Genomic DNA, 16,772 nt, shown 5'->3' with positions numbered 1-16,772 from the left:
GCGTGGCAGTGAAGTGTGGAGTCAGACGTCACGCGTCATTCACGTGTGGCAGTGAAGTTATTAATTATTTTTTTCTCTAACACGTATTTAACACGTATTTAACACTCTACTCAACACGGCTCAGTGCAGTGTGCCAGCGGTTGCGATCGGTTCTTTAATATGACTGTGCAACATGCACTCGTCTCAATGAACGTGACACTTGCGTCTGTCTTATAACGTGACGTCTGCGTCTGTGATTTATATATAGGATATTATGTGTGTGTGTGTGTATGTGTGTGTGTGTGTGTGTGTGTGTGTGTGTGTGTTGTTTAACCCACATTTTAAGGGCCAAATGCCCCCACAAAGATAGACATATGAAGAAACAAAATGTATATAGGCTATTGCATTTTTATAGCTTATTGTTGGGGTTGTTATTGTGTTTTAAATTTTTTATAGTTTTAAAAGGCCTAGGCTACAGCACTTTGGTAAACTAGAAAACAGACAACTCGATCGCGCAACCACTGTTTCTGTAGATCCTTTAAATAGAAGAATAGAATTGAAAAATAGGCTACTATTTTTTAAGTCACCTGTGGTAAAAAAAAAAACGACTGTAAACTTTTTTTTTAAAATAGTTTGTAAACTATTATTTGACTTTTTGTTTATGACGTTTTGCCCCTTTATTAAACATTTAAAATATTCACAAATTAATATGGATTTTTTAAAAGATTTTACTGGTTTTCTAAGGCCAAATTATTTTCCCGCAGTGCTGAATGAGAAGAGCCATCTCTGGAACCATACAGAGAGCTGATTTATAGGTGGTTTATAGGCTAATGATAATAGCCTAAATGTGTCTGAAAAAATAACGAAGCATTTTAATTGTTTTTATTAATAAACTAGTATTTTCTAAATCAGTGTCGGCTGCAAACATCTCCATCTCCGCTGTAAAGCTGATGCGCCTTTAGATAGAAATGCACCGTTCATGCGGATTATCAGTTCGAATTTGGATCGATTCGAATTTGTTCGTTTAAAATTGGACATTTCAAGCTTTATTTTGTTTCAGTTCATTTTTGAGACGCGCTCCAGTTCACGGAGATCATGAAAGCGCGCCTGATTGTTTTCTTTTATTTTACGAAATCAAAACGTTTTCTTGTTATTGTGAGTTTACTCAAATAAAAGTAGTTGCGAATTATGTATTATTATTTTCTATATGACCATAAATTATGAGCATTTTAAGTTGTTTCCAGTGCTGATAGGAAAATACAAGTGTTCGCGCCCGCGCCTCCGTGCCACGCAGTGCGCGCTCCACTCCGCACAAACCATTGGATATGCGTCAAAATCTTGTGTTTATTTGTGATAATCAAATAAAACCCTGTATTATTATTGTCTAACCTGTATTATGACTGACATATGACGAATTGCTTTGTTCCTTTTTTCGATGAAAGCATCTTCTAAATATTGTTTGTTCTTTATTTTTTCTTTATTTTTTGTCATTGTTATAAATAACAACGAAATAACATCAGAGAATCTTACAATATAAGTGCAATAAAAAGTCCATAAAGTGCAATCCGTTATATCACCAGTCGACAGGGAAATAACAATTGTATAAACAATATACTATGGATTGTGAGATGTAGTAAATAGTACAGCAATGCATTCCCAACTATTAAAGTTGTGTAGAGAGAGAATTGTGGTGTATGTGGTGGGGTGGGTATAAATTGGAGGAATATTTTTTTTCGGCCCGTCCTCACTAGAACAGCAAGCGGTACGTTGTTAATTATTGTATATTGTGTATTAAGTGGAATAGCCTACTTCAAATTGTCTTAGCGTGCATGCTTAAAGTGATTCTCAATTGTAGCGGGTCCAGGAAAAATGAGGCCCTTTAAAAAAGTTATATATATATATCTTCATTACCTAGAGATAAAATTAGGGTATACAAAATACAAAAAGTAGTCAAAACGCATAACAGAACATAACTTTTTTGTTTGTTTTTTGTTTGTTTTTTTAAACAATATTATATGCTTATTATTTTTAATTAACGAAATGTCAATCTTCATCTTTATAACAGAAGATACAATACAACAATCTTCAAGATACAGTATAATCTTCACGTATAAAGGATTGTCACCTTTAAAACAGTCCTTTTCGTGTAGGAACAAGCAATGCAGAAATACATGGTTAGCATATTAATTTAATCTTTTTTTTTTCGTTCATTTACTAATTAGGCTATATATGTTAACTCAACTAATGTAATGTAAATAACTGGATAATTACTATCCAATAAATAATAAGTAAAAATAAATGTATTGATTAGAGTTGCCATAGAGTAAAGATTTTTGTAGTCAACTAGTAGTAATTTATTTAAGCAATTAGTCGACTAATCGCACGTTTATATTAATTAAATACTGGGTGCATGCATGGTAGGCTATAGCTCAAGCGCACGCATAAATCTTGCTGCAAAGCACCAGCAAAAGTAGGCTAATTATAATAAATGTGTCTGAAAAAATAAAGAGGCGTTTTAATTGTTTAAAGTGTTTTTTTTAAATCCGTGTCTGCAAATATATCTCATCTCCGCTGCGGATGCGCCTTAGAGAGAAATTTACCTTTACGGATTACATAATCAGACACTTTCGATTTGAACTTGTTCATTTAAAAGTAGCCATTTCAAGCTATGTATATTCCTCAAGTCTGACTGTGAGACAGTAGGGCCTACACTGTTTCAGTTTATTTTTGAGACGCGCTCCAGTTCACGGAGATCATGCGGCTGATTGTTTTCTTTTATTTTACAAAAGCACAATGTTTTCTTGTTATTGTGAGTTTACAGCTATTACAGGCTATTTTAAGTTGTTTCCACTGTTGATAGGAAAGTGTTCGCGCCCGCGCCTCCGTGGCATGCAGCAAGCGCGCTCCACACTTCGCACAAACACTTGGAAATGCGTCAAAATCTTGTGTTTATATGTGATAATCTTATATTATGACTGACATTTGACGAATTGCTTTGTTCCCTTTTAGGATAAAAGCGTCTTCTAAATATGTAGCCTAGACTAGCCTGATATTAATGATAATTATTATTATTATTATTACCTAACTATAAATGAGTTAAATCAGCCCAAATGTTTACAACTACGTTATTTTGTGTTGGTCAAGAGACTCCTAGTGGTGAATAGTAGGCTACATACATGCTTTTTATGATTTCTTGATAAGTAGGCTATCTGTGGATATGTTGACAAGAAACAATGGTAAACAAATATTTTAACATGAACATTTGTGTAAATTCATATTTACTATTTGGAATAAAAGCTAGCCTATACATAGGCAAGGTAAAATCACTTAATTGCTAATAAAATACAACTGAAGATCAGTGGGAAAAAATAATAAAGAATGAGTGTGTGGAATGTGCTGGAAACCGCCCTTGCAGCAGACTATGGCAGACGCAGACGAGACGTTCGGCACACGAACGAGTGATGTGGCAGACGCAGACGAGACGTTCGGCAAACGCAGACGTCACGTTCGGCACACGAACGAGTGATGTGGCAGACGCAGACGAGACGTTCGGCAGACGCAGACGTCACGTTCGGCAGACGCAGACGTCACGTTCATTGAGACGAGTGCATGTTGCAAAGTCATATTAAAGAGCCGATCGGAACGCCATAGACTCACAGTAAATGCTGCTCCACATGAACTCGGAGTTTGTGTCGCTTTAACATGCATTTGGAAACGCAACATGAGCCAATCATCTTCACAAACTTGTAATGAGAAGCGTTTCTTAACGAGCTTTAAGGAATCTTTGTGTTTTTCAGTCAAAATAAAAGTTTGATGGTTTAATGTCTGAAAATTAAGAAATTAAGCAAACCAATACAATTATTATTAACATTATTTTTCTTAAATACAATTTTAATATTTTATAGTGAAATACTATAGAAGTAATACAATTTTATTTGTTTTAATTTAGTCATTTTTATATTTTTATTTAGAAATAATAATAATATAATCACAAAATTTTGGCCAAATTGTGCAGTCCCACAAACAAGCACAGCAAACCTGGATTTGTTTTATTGCATTTTATCAATCATTTTAATACATTTTTATCAGAAAAACACATTTAAATTAGTTACGTTTTAAACGTTCAGAGAACATTCAGAAATAACGTTTTCAGCTTAATGGGAATGTTAGCAAAATGCTCCAAAATAATCCAAAAACAATGGAAAAATCCTATGAGAGAACCAGAGTGATGCAAACTTTTAAAAACACGTAAAATATGTGTGTGTGTGCGTGTGTGTTTGTTAGCGCGCGTGTGTGTGTAAGAGTGTGAGTGCATGTGTGTGTATGTGTCTAAGAGTGTGAGTTTGAGAGAGAGTGTGTGTGTGTGTGTGCGAGCATGTGAGTGTGTGTGTGTGTAAGAGTGTGAGTGCATGTGTGTGTATGTGCCTAAGAGTGTGAGTTTGAGAGTGTGTGTGTGTGAGTGTGTGTGCGAGCATGTGAGTGTGTGTGTAAGAGTGTGAGTGCATGTGTGTGTATGTGCCTAAGAGTGTGAGTTTGAGAGAGTGTGTGTGTGTGTGTGCGAGCATGTGAGTGTGTGTGTGTAAGAGTGTGAGTGCATGTGTGTGTATGTGCCTAAGAGTGTGAGTTTGAGAGTGTGTGTGTGTGAGTGTGTGTGCGAGCATGTGAGTGAGTGTGTGTGTGGTCAGAGAGGGTAAATCTCTCAGCTGAAGCATTTAATCGTGGCCTTGTGTGATTTTACTCTCATTTTGTCTCTTAAAGAGAGAGAGAGAGAGGGGCGTGTGAGGTGTGTGTGTGTGTGATCCTGAGGGCTTTGTGTTTAGGTCTCCAGTCTTTTTTTAATTGCCCCATGAGGATGTCTCCTAACTCTCTCTCTCTCTCTCTCTGCAGGAGAGGGGCGGCACACACTCTGCCCTTCCTCGCTGCTAATTGGTTTTAAATATATCAGGCGGTTCACGTACTGGTCGCTATCTCGGCTGAGAGTAATGCGTTTGGCCCCTGGCCCTCGCGCTCGTCCCTGAAGACTCCAGTCATATTTGAAATGGACGATGAGATTTATTTTAGTAGGTTCATGTTTAAGGGGTCAAATCACGCTGAGCTTAAAGACGCACAGCGAGAACACAAGGACACAAACGAATCAGAGCCGATTAGCGCTTTCTGTTCCCACGGACTGATCTAAACCCACAAGATTAGTCAATATTCAATCACTGCCAAAACTTTACACTAAAGTCTATGTATTAGTTAATGCATGAACTAGAAATGAGCAATATATTTTTATAACATTTAATAATCTTTATTACTGTTATTTAATAGAAAAACAGTTCAGATACAACTTTTGATTTTAAATTACGGTAAAGATTACTAACTAATTGTTTGTTGTTAGTTCATGTTACACTCTATTTAGATTCTATATAGAACCCTAGAGTTCATGACTCAACTTTAAAGAACGCTTTATACCAAAAAGGTTCTATATAAGGAGAAATGTCTTAAATAATTGCATAATACTCTCATGTTTATGGGTTATTTCAATTTTTCTAGTGATGAAGTGTTTATAAACTGTTTAATCCAATTTAAATATGTATTAACACTAAATGGAATGGAACTAATGGAACCGGTAAAAGGTTCTTTATATACATTCCTGGCGGAACCCTTTAAGGTTCTAAATGGAACCTTTTCTTCTAAAAGTGTAAATAATGTAATTAACTAATGTTAACGAATGGGACTTTACTGATTCATTCACTGTTTCTGGACTACAGTGGGAATGATTTGCTGCAGACGACACGTTTACGATGCATTTAAGCTGAAAACACACACACCATGTTTCCCTGATCGCATTTTAAGCTTCAGCGGAGTTCAAACCCCTTAAAACCGTGAGACTTCAGCTTGCATAACGTCCCGTCCCGGAACAAAGTCACAGAGGTCGGCGTGGCCATTCACACTCACATCTGAGCTAAACTGAGTCGTTTTGGCCGGCCAGCGGAAATATAATCTAGCTCTTATAACGGCATTAGGCCGGAGGGAGGCGAGGGGTCTTTACGGCAGGTCATCGTCTCTGAGCTCAATGAATTAATGATGGAAACGAGCCGAACTATTTCTCTGCCGTGCTGCGGGCGACGGGCGACGGGAAAAGGGAACGCAATCGCATCTTTAATTGGAAACTCCGTCGTCTGGGGTTATCAGGGGCTTCCAGGATCAGACACACACTCTCACATATAAAGTTTCTTCAAACATCCTCAGATCGAGGTGTGGGATGATGTCTGATCAGTCACAGCATGAGCTCGTTCAGTGCATGCGGACCTCATATACCGAGCCTCGTTCATAAAAGCGTTTCTGTGTGAATAAAAGCATTCTTGTGTAAATTGTCTAATTTCATTATTGTAACTTGATATCTGCAAACTGGCAAAAATGAATGCAACAATGCAAAAACGTTTTTATGAACGATTTACACAGATATTACAGTTCTGTGATTAGATTTGTAGTAATTTTTGTGTGTTTTTTGTCATTTTTATTTCTGAGTTATTTTAGAACATCAAGTTAAACTAAATGAAAATGAGAAATGTTGCTTTGGAAACTAGATGAAATAAAATAAGTTTATGTTTTTTCATATTTTATTTTATTTCAGTTAACACTTATTTTTTTTATTTCAAGTAATGGAAATGTTTTTTATGGTTTTAATTTTATAAAGGTCTATTTACATCAAGATTTTCAAGCAATGAAAATTGCTTTCTTTATGACCCAAAACAGAAGAAATGTTCTCATGCTGGAACGAAAGTGAATCCCACTGCTTTCCTGCAGATCATTTATTGCAAAATTCAAGCATCTGATAATGACAAATTAACTTGATTTAATGCAAAATATCTGGAATGATACTCAAAAATCTTGTTGGTTGATGTTTTATAAAAACCTAATATCTAATTCCAAAACTTTGTTTACAGCCAAACCCTAAATATGACCTAACATATTTACTTTACATTAATATTTCAATAATTTATCAACACATTTGCATGTTCATGTCAGTTAACGGCCACATGACATGCAGGTAAAACACAAAAAAGCAGGTAAGTGTTTTATTTTAAAATGAATTCCTTGTTTTAATTTTACATGTTTATGATTTCATTAATTACTAACTTTTCACCCCAGTTTGGGAAACCCTGATGTTTAAGATGAGAGAAAAATCACTGCATTTTTGAAGTTCATTGACTATAATCTATCTAGAGATCAGAGTAACTAATGGCTGACAAAATGACAAATAAATAAACATAAATACAATTTAATGATGCCACTAATTTTACATAATATTTTGGCAACTTCACTAGGCAGAAATTGATTGAAGGAATGACACAGACGAACATGTTTTTCTTACTATGTAATCATTTTAAAAACTAATAAGCGTGTGCGATCTAACAGGTTTATTAGTCCAGTGTGCAGCGAAGTGAATGATTCCCGCGCTTCTCCAGCCGAGATCCCGTCATTTACGTTTATTTATTTTTTATTTCAAGTAATGGAAATGTTTTTATGGTTTTATTTTATGGTCTATTTACATCAAGAGTGACAAATCAATGAAAATCCCAGATTAATTTTTAACTTTTACTTATAACCCATAAACGAAAGTGAATCCCACTGCTTTCCTGCAGATCATTTACTGCAAAATTCAAGCATCTGATAATGACAAATTTACTTTTTAGGTGTTTACAGATTTAATGCTAAATATCTGGAATGATACTCAAAAACGTATTGGTTGGTGTTTTATATAGAACTGACACAAGCAAATATGTTTTTCTTACGATGTGATCATTTTAAAACTAATAAGCATGTGTGATCTAACTGGTTTATTAGTCCAGTGTGCAGCGAAGTGAATGATTCCTGCGCTTCTCCAGCCGAGATCCCGTCATTACCGCTCACCACGTGAGGATCTGAGAGATTACCTTCGCTGCTCGGAGGAGAATCTCTCGCTCTCGCTCGTCTTTCCTCTGCTTCTCCATCCGTTCCAGCTGCTCAAAAAACTTGAGCTGCGAGCGCACATCAGACGACTGCTCGTACCCCTCGTCTTCCTGAAGACACACACAGAGAAAGAGCTCAGGAGACGTTTAACCAAAACTTCTGATACCAGTAAACACATTTTAACTTATTAATGAGTGTTTATTATGACTCAATGGTGATGAAAACCTTCTTCTTAGGCAGGTGAGACGGAAGTTTATGGGACTAACGCAAAAAACATGTTTACTTCAGAATGCGACCTCGATTGTTTTGTGCACTTCCTGCTTCTTTTCATTTTCTGACGCGCTCGTCTCTCCTCTCATCCCTGGCTCCATCTCTCCTCTCATCCCTGGCTCCATCTCTCCTGTCCTTTGTTGGCTATGAAGTCAGGACGATCTTGTTTTTTTGCTGATGTCAACAGAGTGTCTTCACACGGGCGCACACGGCTCATTTATAAACCAGCGGCAGACGCAAACCAACAAAACAAAAAGCCACAACACACACCAAACAGAAAAACAAAAAAACAAAACGCGCGTCCGTGACAGCGCTCCTCTCCGCTGAACTGCTCGCCATGTACACAAATAAACAGCTTTTAAAGCGCTCCACCTGCCTTTCCTCCTTTGTGGGTTTGCTTTGTTCGTCTTGCGACGCTCTCGACTGTGCGGTTAAAGCATGAGTTGGACTCTCTGGCTGTGGGTTTGAATATTGAATTGTTTACCTGGATGCTTCTGTCTCTTTGTCATTTATGTGCCCAAAAGTTTCCACTTTAACAGCAGTTTTTCAGCAACACTTTACAAAAACGATTGTGTGTGTTAAAACCTAAAAATGACCTAAAAATGAAAATTCTGTCATTAATTACTCTCCCTCATGTCGTTACAAACCCGTGAGACTTTCGTTCATCTTCGGAACACAAATGAAGATCTTTTTATTTAAAATGGAGAGCTTTCTGTCCCTCCATTGACAGCTACGCAACTACCACTTTGACGCTTCATAAAGTTTATAAAGAGATCGTAAAACTAATCAATATGAATTAAACGGTTTAGTCAAAATTTTCTGAAGAGACTCGATTGCTTTATGTGATGAACTGATTGAATTTAGGCTTTTATTCACATATGTATATTTCCTCACCGTCACATCCCTAGGACTGGCAAAGAGCTCTGTATGGTTGATAGGGCATTGCTAGTGTATTCAAGGTGGTTGGTAGGGTGTTGCTAGGGCATCACTAGGCAGCTGCTAGAGTGTTCCAGTGGTTGTCAGGGCATTGCTGGGTGGTTTCTAGAGTGTTCAAGATGGTTTATAGGGCATTTTGTGGGTGGTTGCTTAGGTGTTGCTATGTGGTTGCTTGTGTATTCAAGGTGGTTACTAAGGCGTTGCTAGGGCATCACTAGGCAGCTGCTAGAGTGTTTCAGTGGTTGTCAGGGCATTGCTGGGTGGTTTCTAGAGTGTTCAAGACGGTTTATAGGGCATTTTGAGGGTGGTTGCTAAGGTGTTGCTATGTGGTTGCTTGTGTATTCAAGGTGGTTACTAAGGCGTTGCTAGGGCATCACTAGGGAGCTGTTAGAGTGTTTCAGTGGTTGTCAGGGCATTGCTATGTGGTTTCTAGAGTGTTCAAGATGATTTATAGGGCATTCTGGGTAGTTGCTTAGGTGTTGCTAAGTGGTTGCTTGTGTATTCAAGGTGGTTACTAAGGCGTTGCTAGGGCATCACTAGGCAGCTGCTAGAGTGTGTTTCAGTGGTTGTCAGGGCATTGCTGGGTGGTTTCCATAGTGTTCAAGATGGTTTATAGGGCATTTTGTGGGTGGTTGCTTAGGTGTTGCTATGTGGTTGCTTGTGTATTCAAGGTGGTTACTAAGGCGTTGCTAGGGCATCACTAGGGAGCTGTTAGAGTGTTCCAGTGGTTGTCAGGGCATTGCTGGGTGGTTTCTAGAGTGTTCAAGATGGTTTATAGGGCATTCTGGGTGGTTGCTTAGGTGTTGCTATGTGGTTGCTTGTGTATTCAAGGTGGTTGATAGGGTGTTGCTAGGGCATCACTAGGGAGCTGCTAGAGTGTTCCAGTGGTTGTTAGGGCATTGCTAGGTGGTTTCTAGAGTGTTCAAGATGATTTATATGGCATTCTGGTGGGTTGCTTAGGTGTTGCTATGTGGTTGCTTGTGTATTCAAGGTGGTTGATAGGGTGTTGCTAGGGCATCTTTAGGGAGCTGCTGGAGTGTTCCAGTGGTTGTCAGGGCATTGTTGGGTGGTTTCTAGAGTGTTCAAGATGGTTTATAGGGCATTCTGTGCGGTTGCTTAGGTGTTGCTATGTGGTTGCTTGTGTATTCAAGGTGGTTACTAAGGCGTTGCTAGGGCATCACTAGGCAGCTGCTAGAGTGTTTCAGTGGTTGTCAGGGCATTGCTGGGTGGTTTCTAGAGTGTTCAAGATGGTTTATAGGGCATTCTGGGTGGTAGCTTAGGTGTTGCTATGTGGTTGCTAGTGTATTCAAGGTGGTTGATAGGGTGTTGCTAGGGCATCACTAGGGAGCTGCTAGAGTGTTTCAGTGGTTGCTAGGGCATTGCTATGTGGTTTCTAGAGTGTTCAAGATGGTTTATATGGCATTCTGGTGGGTTGCTTAGGTGTTGCTATGTGGTTGCTTGTGTATTCAAGGTGGTTGATAGGGTGTTGCTAGGGCATCTTTAGGGAGCTGCTGGAGTGTTCCAGTGGTTGTCAGGGCATTGTTGGGTGGTTTCTAGAGTGTTCAAGATGGTTTATAGGGCATTCTGTGCGGTTGCTTAGGTGTTGCTATGTGGTTGCTTGTGTATTCAAGGTGGTTACTAAGGCGTTGCTAGGGCATCACTAGGCAGCTGCTAGAGTCTTTCAGTGGTTGTCAGGGAATTGCTGGGTGGTTTCTAGTTCTAGAGTGTTCAAGATGGTTTATAGGGCATTCTGTGTGGTTGCTTAGGTGTTGCTATGTGGTTGCTAGTGTATTCAAGGTGGTTGATAGGGTGTTGCTAGGGCATCACTAGGGAGCTGCTGGAGTGTTCCAGTGGTTGTTAGGGCATTGCTATGTGGTTTCTAGAGGGTTCAAGATGGTTTATATGGCATTCTGTGTTGTTGCGTAGGTGTTACCATGTGGTCACTAGTGTATTCAAGGTGGTTGCTAGGGCGTTGCTAAGGCATCACTAGGGAGCTGATAGTGTGTTCCAGAGGTTGTTAAGGCATTGCATTCACAAGCAAACAGACGAATAAATACCCAATGCATGACTAATGTTAGTGATTTAAAGAGATCCTTGTTTCTCTCCAGATATTTTAAGTGTTGAACAGCAAATTATTTTCATGTTAATGTTTGAATTAGTATTTGCTGTGAGCAGATGAATGAAACAATGTGTGTTTGTAATACTAAAATAATGTTTGTGTCATTTGTAGGAAAACTATTTACAGCAACAGAATACACATATAAATAAAAGCCTCTCTTGCACACTGATCCCGTCTCGTACCTTACAAGAGTCCATTCTGTTCTGGGCGATGAAGGAAACTTTCTCCAGCACCGTTCGTAATCTGGACTGGGTGGCGTGAGAAATGAAGCTCACAGCCTCCAGCGGTACGTCCGTCACTCCAAACTTCTTAGCTGAAACAAGGAAATGCAGAACATATCAATAATCAAACAAAATACATCACCGCACAGATGTTTGGAAGGAAGTCCAACGAGAGAAAATTACATCTGTCCTATCTTATAAATCCTCCACAAAAAAGGTCCAATGTGTGTTGCGAAAATCAAGGTTTGTTGTGGTGAACTGACACGACCTGCGTTTAAAACACAAATATGCTGAGGTAGTTTTGCAGCTTCTGTGGCTCATTTTCAAACCTGATTTCCTGAAATTTCAGAAAAATGAGTTTGGATGAGACTTTGTGGTTTGGAAGGTCGGCAAACCTGATCCAACCACCCAGAAGACTTAAACAAGGAACTTTGCCTCCGTTGTTTCTCCTAAGATTTCTTATACAGACACAAAGTCAATAATTGTCATACACTAAATATATAGAGCTGTAAAATAGCAGCACAGATCATTTGATATTGGAGGAATTTATTGAGATCTTATTGGGATCTTGGCAAATCTGAGCACAGTCTGAGAAAAATAAGAGATTACGAGTGTCGTTTTATCATGAGAAGCATCTGAGAAACAAGAGCAAATGTCTCTATTTCATCTGACTGCTACTGAGGAGAAACATTTGAGATCGACTTTTCAATTTGTGGTTTTTCTTTCCTATGAAAAAGAGATAATGGGAAAAGAAAAACAGCTCTTTCACGCGAGTTGACAACTTTTACTTTAAAGGATAATTAGCGCTGGAGTTTTAAAAGAACGCTTCACAGCGCTTCTATCTACACCATCCCCGTCTTTAATTTGCTATTAACATAAGTTCTCCTTCCACTATTATTTTAAGAAAATCACACCAATTATTTAAATCGGCCGCTAAACGTGCCGAGAGTGTCCTTAATGACTCCGAACGAGATCTTACAAGGGAACAAGTAAAAAAGAAATCTTAGGAATGTCAAAACATGAGGAGTTTCTTAAGGCTACGGCTCTTTAAAGAAAACACAAGAAAGATTTAGATGAACTGAGGAATTTCTTTTTAGTCCGGGGGGGAACAATAACAAGCTGGTTTTGCAGAGGATAAAATCTTTGGCAAATCTCTTAATGCAGGTTTACCTGTGTTTTAAAATTAGACTTGGAAGCGTCAACTTTTCCTCCTCGTCACCTATCAACAATCTATCAGAAGAGACAAGCTTCAGTCAGTGCAATTACTCTGATCTGATGCGGGTTACATGAGACACCTGGAACCAGAAATCTGCACAGACAGAGCTGCGGTCTTCATTTGGTCCTCTCAAGGTGATATGCATGAACTACATTGATGCATTTGGCAGATGCTTTTATTTTATTCAAAGCGACTTGCATTGCATTCAAGGTATGAATTTGATTAGTTCATGCATTCCCTGGCAATCTCACCCATGATGACCTTGGTGTTGAAAGCATCATGCTCTACTGATTGAGCAGGAATGCACACACAAAGCATGCATTTCATGTTAAGTAAAGGTAAAAGACATGATAACTGTTTAGGAAAGATCTTTGTGTACGAGGGTGAATCACGGCATTGGGTGTTTGTGTGCATTGAGTTTTGTTGGGTTGTGTGTGTGCATTTCTCTCAGATTGAGCCGAGCTGGCAGGATTTGTGCCTCCCTTGGTTTGCTGTCACCTAAGAGTTCTCCAGCAGCCCATCATCGACACCACACCACACCGGCCCGGCCCAGCAGGGGGCGCTTCGTCCTCCTACACACACTCCTGCACCTTTGAGAAGAATTACACGCTTCTCCCAGCGACAGCTCGATGCCGACATTAACGCGCGGTAAAACAGAAACCCTAGGGCTTCTGACGCTTAACTGAGAGATCTGATGTGTAGCGAACACGAGGGTGAGAGAACAAGTGCTAGTTTAAACTAGTTTGTGAGGAAAGAACTTTCTATGTCCTTCATAAGATTCTAGTCTGAAAATGGTGCATTTTGTGAGAGAAATCGTACTCCGTTTAGCAGTAAATTAGCTTGACTCATCTGAGACATTTGTAAACTATACAAAGCACATCACATAAGCAGAATCACTTGAGTGAATGAGGTTTTAAATTACGTGTTTGGGAGCAATCCACATGAACGCCAGTCTACCGCTCGATATAATGGTGCGTTCAAGAAAATAGTGAAATATTACAAATTCAAATAACTGTTTTCTATTTGAGTTTATTTCTGAATTTAAAGCTGAATTTTCAGCATCATTACTCCAGTCTTCAGTGTCACATGATCCTTCAGAAATCACTCTAATATGATGATTTGATGATCAAGAAACATTTATGATTATTATCAATGTTGAAAACTGTTGTGCTGCTTCATATTTCTGTCCTCAGATGAAAAGAAAGTTAAAAAAACAGAATTTTTGGGCATTATATAAATGTCTTTACTGTCACTTTTGACCAATTGAATGCATTCTTGATTACTAAAAGTATTACTTTCTTTCTTTAAAAGCTTCAAACGTTTGAATGGTAGTGTATATTCTAGCGTTTGTTGAGGAACATTCCAGGTTAAATAAATATGTTGACAGATATGCGGATACAATGCAAACCTAGGCAGACAAACATTCATCTCTCATCACAAGTGGATCTTGCAGTGTGCTGCTCTTTTTGGTATTTATTTACACAAACACAGCAGGATGAGTCGAACATTTTTCCATGGTAATCAAACCACTTTTCCATGTAATGACCTCTTTAACAACGTGAAAACGGTTCCAGATCCCGTTAAAAAGATGCAAAACCACAAATGTAAAAAGTGCCGGGCAACAATTAATCACGATTAATCACATCCAAAATAAAAGTCTGTGTTTACATAATATATGTGTGTGTACTGTGTATGATTATTTTGTATATATAAATACACACACATGCATGTATATATTTAAGAAATATTTGCATGTATATACTGTATATATATATATTTATACATCATTTATATTATATATATATATATATATATATATATATATATATATATATATATATATATATATACACTACCGTTCAAAAGTTTGGGGTCAATACGATTTTTTTTTAAAAGAAATTAATACTTTTCTTCAGAAAGGATGCATTAAATTGATCAAAAGTGACAGTAAAGACATTTATAATAATGCAAAATATTTCTTTTTTAATTAAATGCTGTTCTCTTGAACTTCCTACTCAAAGAATCCTGAAAAAAATGAATCACGGTTTGCACATAAATATGAAGCAGCACAACAGTTTTCAACACTGATAATAATCATAAATGATTCTTGAGCATCAAATCATCATATTAGAGTGATTTCTGAAGGATCATGTGACACTGAAGACTGGAGTAATGATGCTGAAAATTCAGCTTTGATCACAGGAATAAATTACACTTTAATATATATTCACATAGAAAACTGTTATTTTATATTTTAATAATATTTCATAATTTTTTACTGTATTTTTGATCAAATAAATGCAGTGTTAATGAGCAAAATTTACTTTTCAAAAACATTTAAGACCCCAAACTTTTGAACAATAGTGTATATCACAATATATATATATACATGCATGTGTGTGTATTTATATATACAAAATAATCATACACAGTATACACACATATATTATGTAAACACAAACTTTTATTTTGGATGTGATTAATCGTTGTCCAGCATTAGTAAAAACGTGTTTCTACTGGGGACAACAATAAAAATTCTGATATAGTGAGAGTTTGGTGGAACAATAAGGACACACACTCCTGGTGGCCCAAAGCGAGCGTGGACTGGCCTACATTTACAAGAACAGAAAAAGTTTAAAAGCTCCAGGCTTTTTAACTCCATATCATCCCGGAACGATGAGACGGGTTTGTGTGTGTCCTTGCGAGACTCTTCTGAACATACAGTGAGGAAAATAAGTATTTGAACACCCTGCTATTTTGCAAGTTCTCCCACTTAGAAATCATGGAGGGGTCTGAAATTGTCATCGTAGGTGCATGTCCACTGTGAGAGACATAATCTAAAAAAAAAAATCCAGAAATCACAATGTATGATTTTTTTAACTATTTATTTGTATGATACAGCTGCAAATAAGTATTTGAACACCTGAGAAAATCAATGTTAATATTTGGTACAGTAGCCTTTGTTTGCAATTACAGAGGTCAAACGTTTCCTGTAGTTCACCAGGTTTGCACACACTGCAGGAGGGATTTTGGCCCACTCCTCCACACAGATCTTCTCTAGATCAGTCAGGTTTCTGGGCTGTCGCTGAGAAACACGGAGTTTGAGCTCCCTCCAAAGATTCTCTATTGGGTTTAGGTCTAGAGACTGGCTAGGCCACGCCAGAACCTTGATATGCTTCTTACAGAGCCACTCCTTGGTTATCCTGGCTGTGTGCTTCGGGTCATTGTCATGTTGGAAGACCCAGCCTCGACCCATCTTCAATGCTCTAACTGAGGGAAGGAGGTTGTTCCCCAAAATCTCGCAATACATGGCCCCGGTCATCCTCTCCTTAATACAGTGCAGTCGCCCTGTCCCATGTGCAGAAAAACACCCCCAAAGCATGATGCTACCACCCCCCATGCTTCACAGTAGGGATGGTGTTCTTGGGGTGGTACTCATCATTCTTCTTCCTCCAAACACGTTTAGTGGAATTATGACCAAAAAGTTCTATTTTGGTCTCATCTGACCACATGACTTTCTCCCATGACTCCTCTGGATCATCCAAATGGTCATTGGCAAACTTAAGACGGGCCTTGACATGTGCTGGTTTAAGCAGGGGAACCTTCCGTGCCATGCATGATTTCAAACCATGACGTCTTAGTGTATTACCAACAGTAACCTTGGAAACGGTGGTCCCAGCTCTTTTCAGGTCATTGACCAGCTCCTCCCGTGTAGTTCTGGGCTGATTTCTCACCTTTCTTAGGATCATTGAGACCCCACGAGGTGAGATCTTGCATGGAGCCCCAGTCCGAGGGAGATTGACAGTCATGTTTAGCTTCTTCCATTTTCTAATGATTGCTCCAACAGTGGACCTTTTTTCACCAAGCTGCTTGGCAATTTCCCCGTAGCCCTTTCCAGCCTTGTGGAGGTGTACAATTTTGTCTCTAGTGTCTTTGGACAGCTCTTTGGTCTTGGCCATGTTAGTAGTTGGATTCTTACTGATTGTATGGGGTGGACAGGTGTCTTTATGCAGCTAACGACCTCAAACAGGTGCATCTAATTTAGGATAATAAATGGAGTGGAGGTGGACATTTTAAAGGCAGACTAACAGGT

General features: G+C 38.4%; 1 protein-coding gene across 3 annotated transcripts in view; it reads right to left on the bottom strand.

The window, feature by feature from the left end:
- LOC311090011 (transcription initiation factor TFIID subunit 4) overlaps nt 1-16,772 on the bottom strand; it is a 101,310-nt gene that overhangs the window by 51,677 nt on the left and 32,861 nt on the right. For all 3 annotated transcript variants that reach the window (XM_084125110.1, XM_084125109.1, XM_084125111.1), the window contains 2 exons: nt 11,425-11,555; nt 7,902-8,027 (listed from right to left, as the gene is read on the bottom strand). In XM_084125110.1, the coding sequence (XP_083981236.1) occupies nt 7,902-8,027; nt 11,425-11,555 (257 nt within the window). The remainder of the gene's footprint in view (nt 1-7,901; nt 8,028-11,424; nt 11,556-16,772) is intronic.

Source organism: Abramis brama (assembly GCF_963993115.1).
Source record: "Abramis brama genome assembly, chromosome: 9".
Classification (NCBI taxonomy): Eukaryota; Metazoa; Chordata; class Actinopteri; order Cypriniformes; family Leuciscidae; genus Abramis; species Abramis brama.
This window is presented reverse-complemented; position numbering and strand designations above follow the sequence as displayed.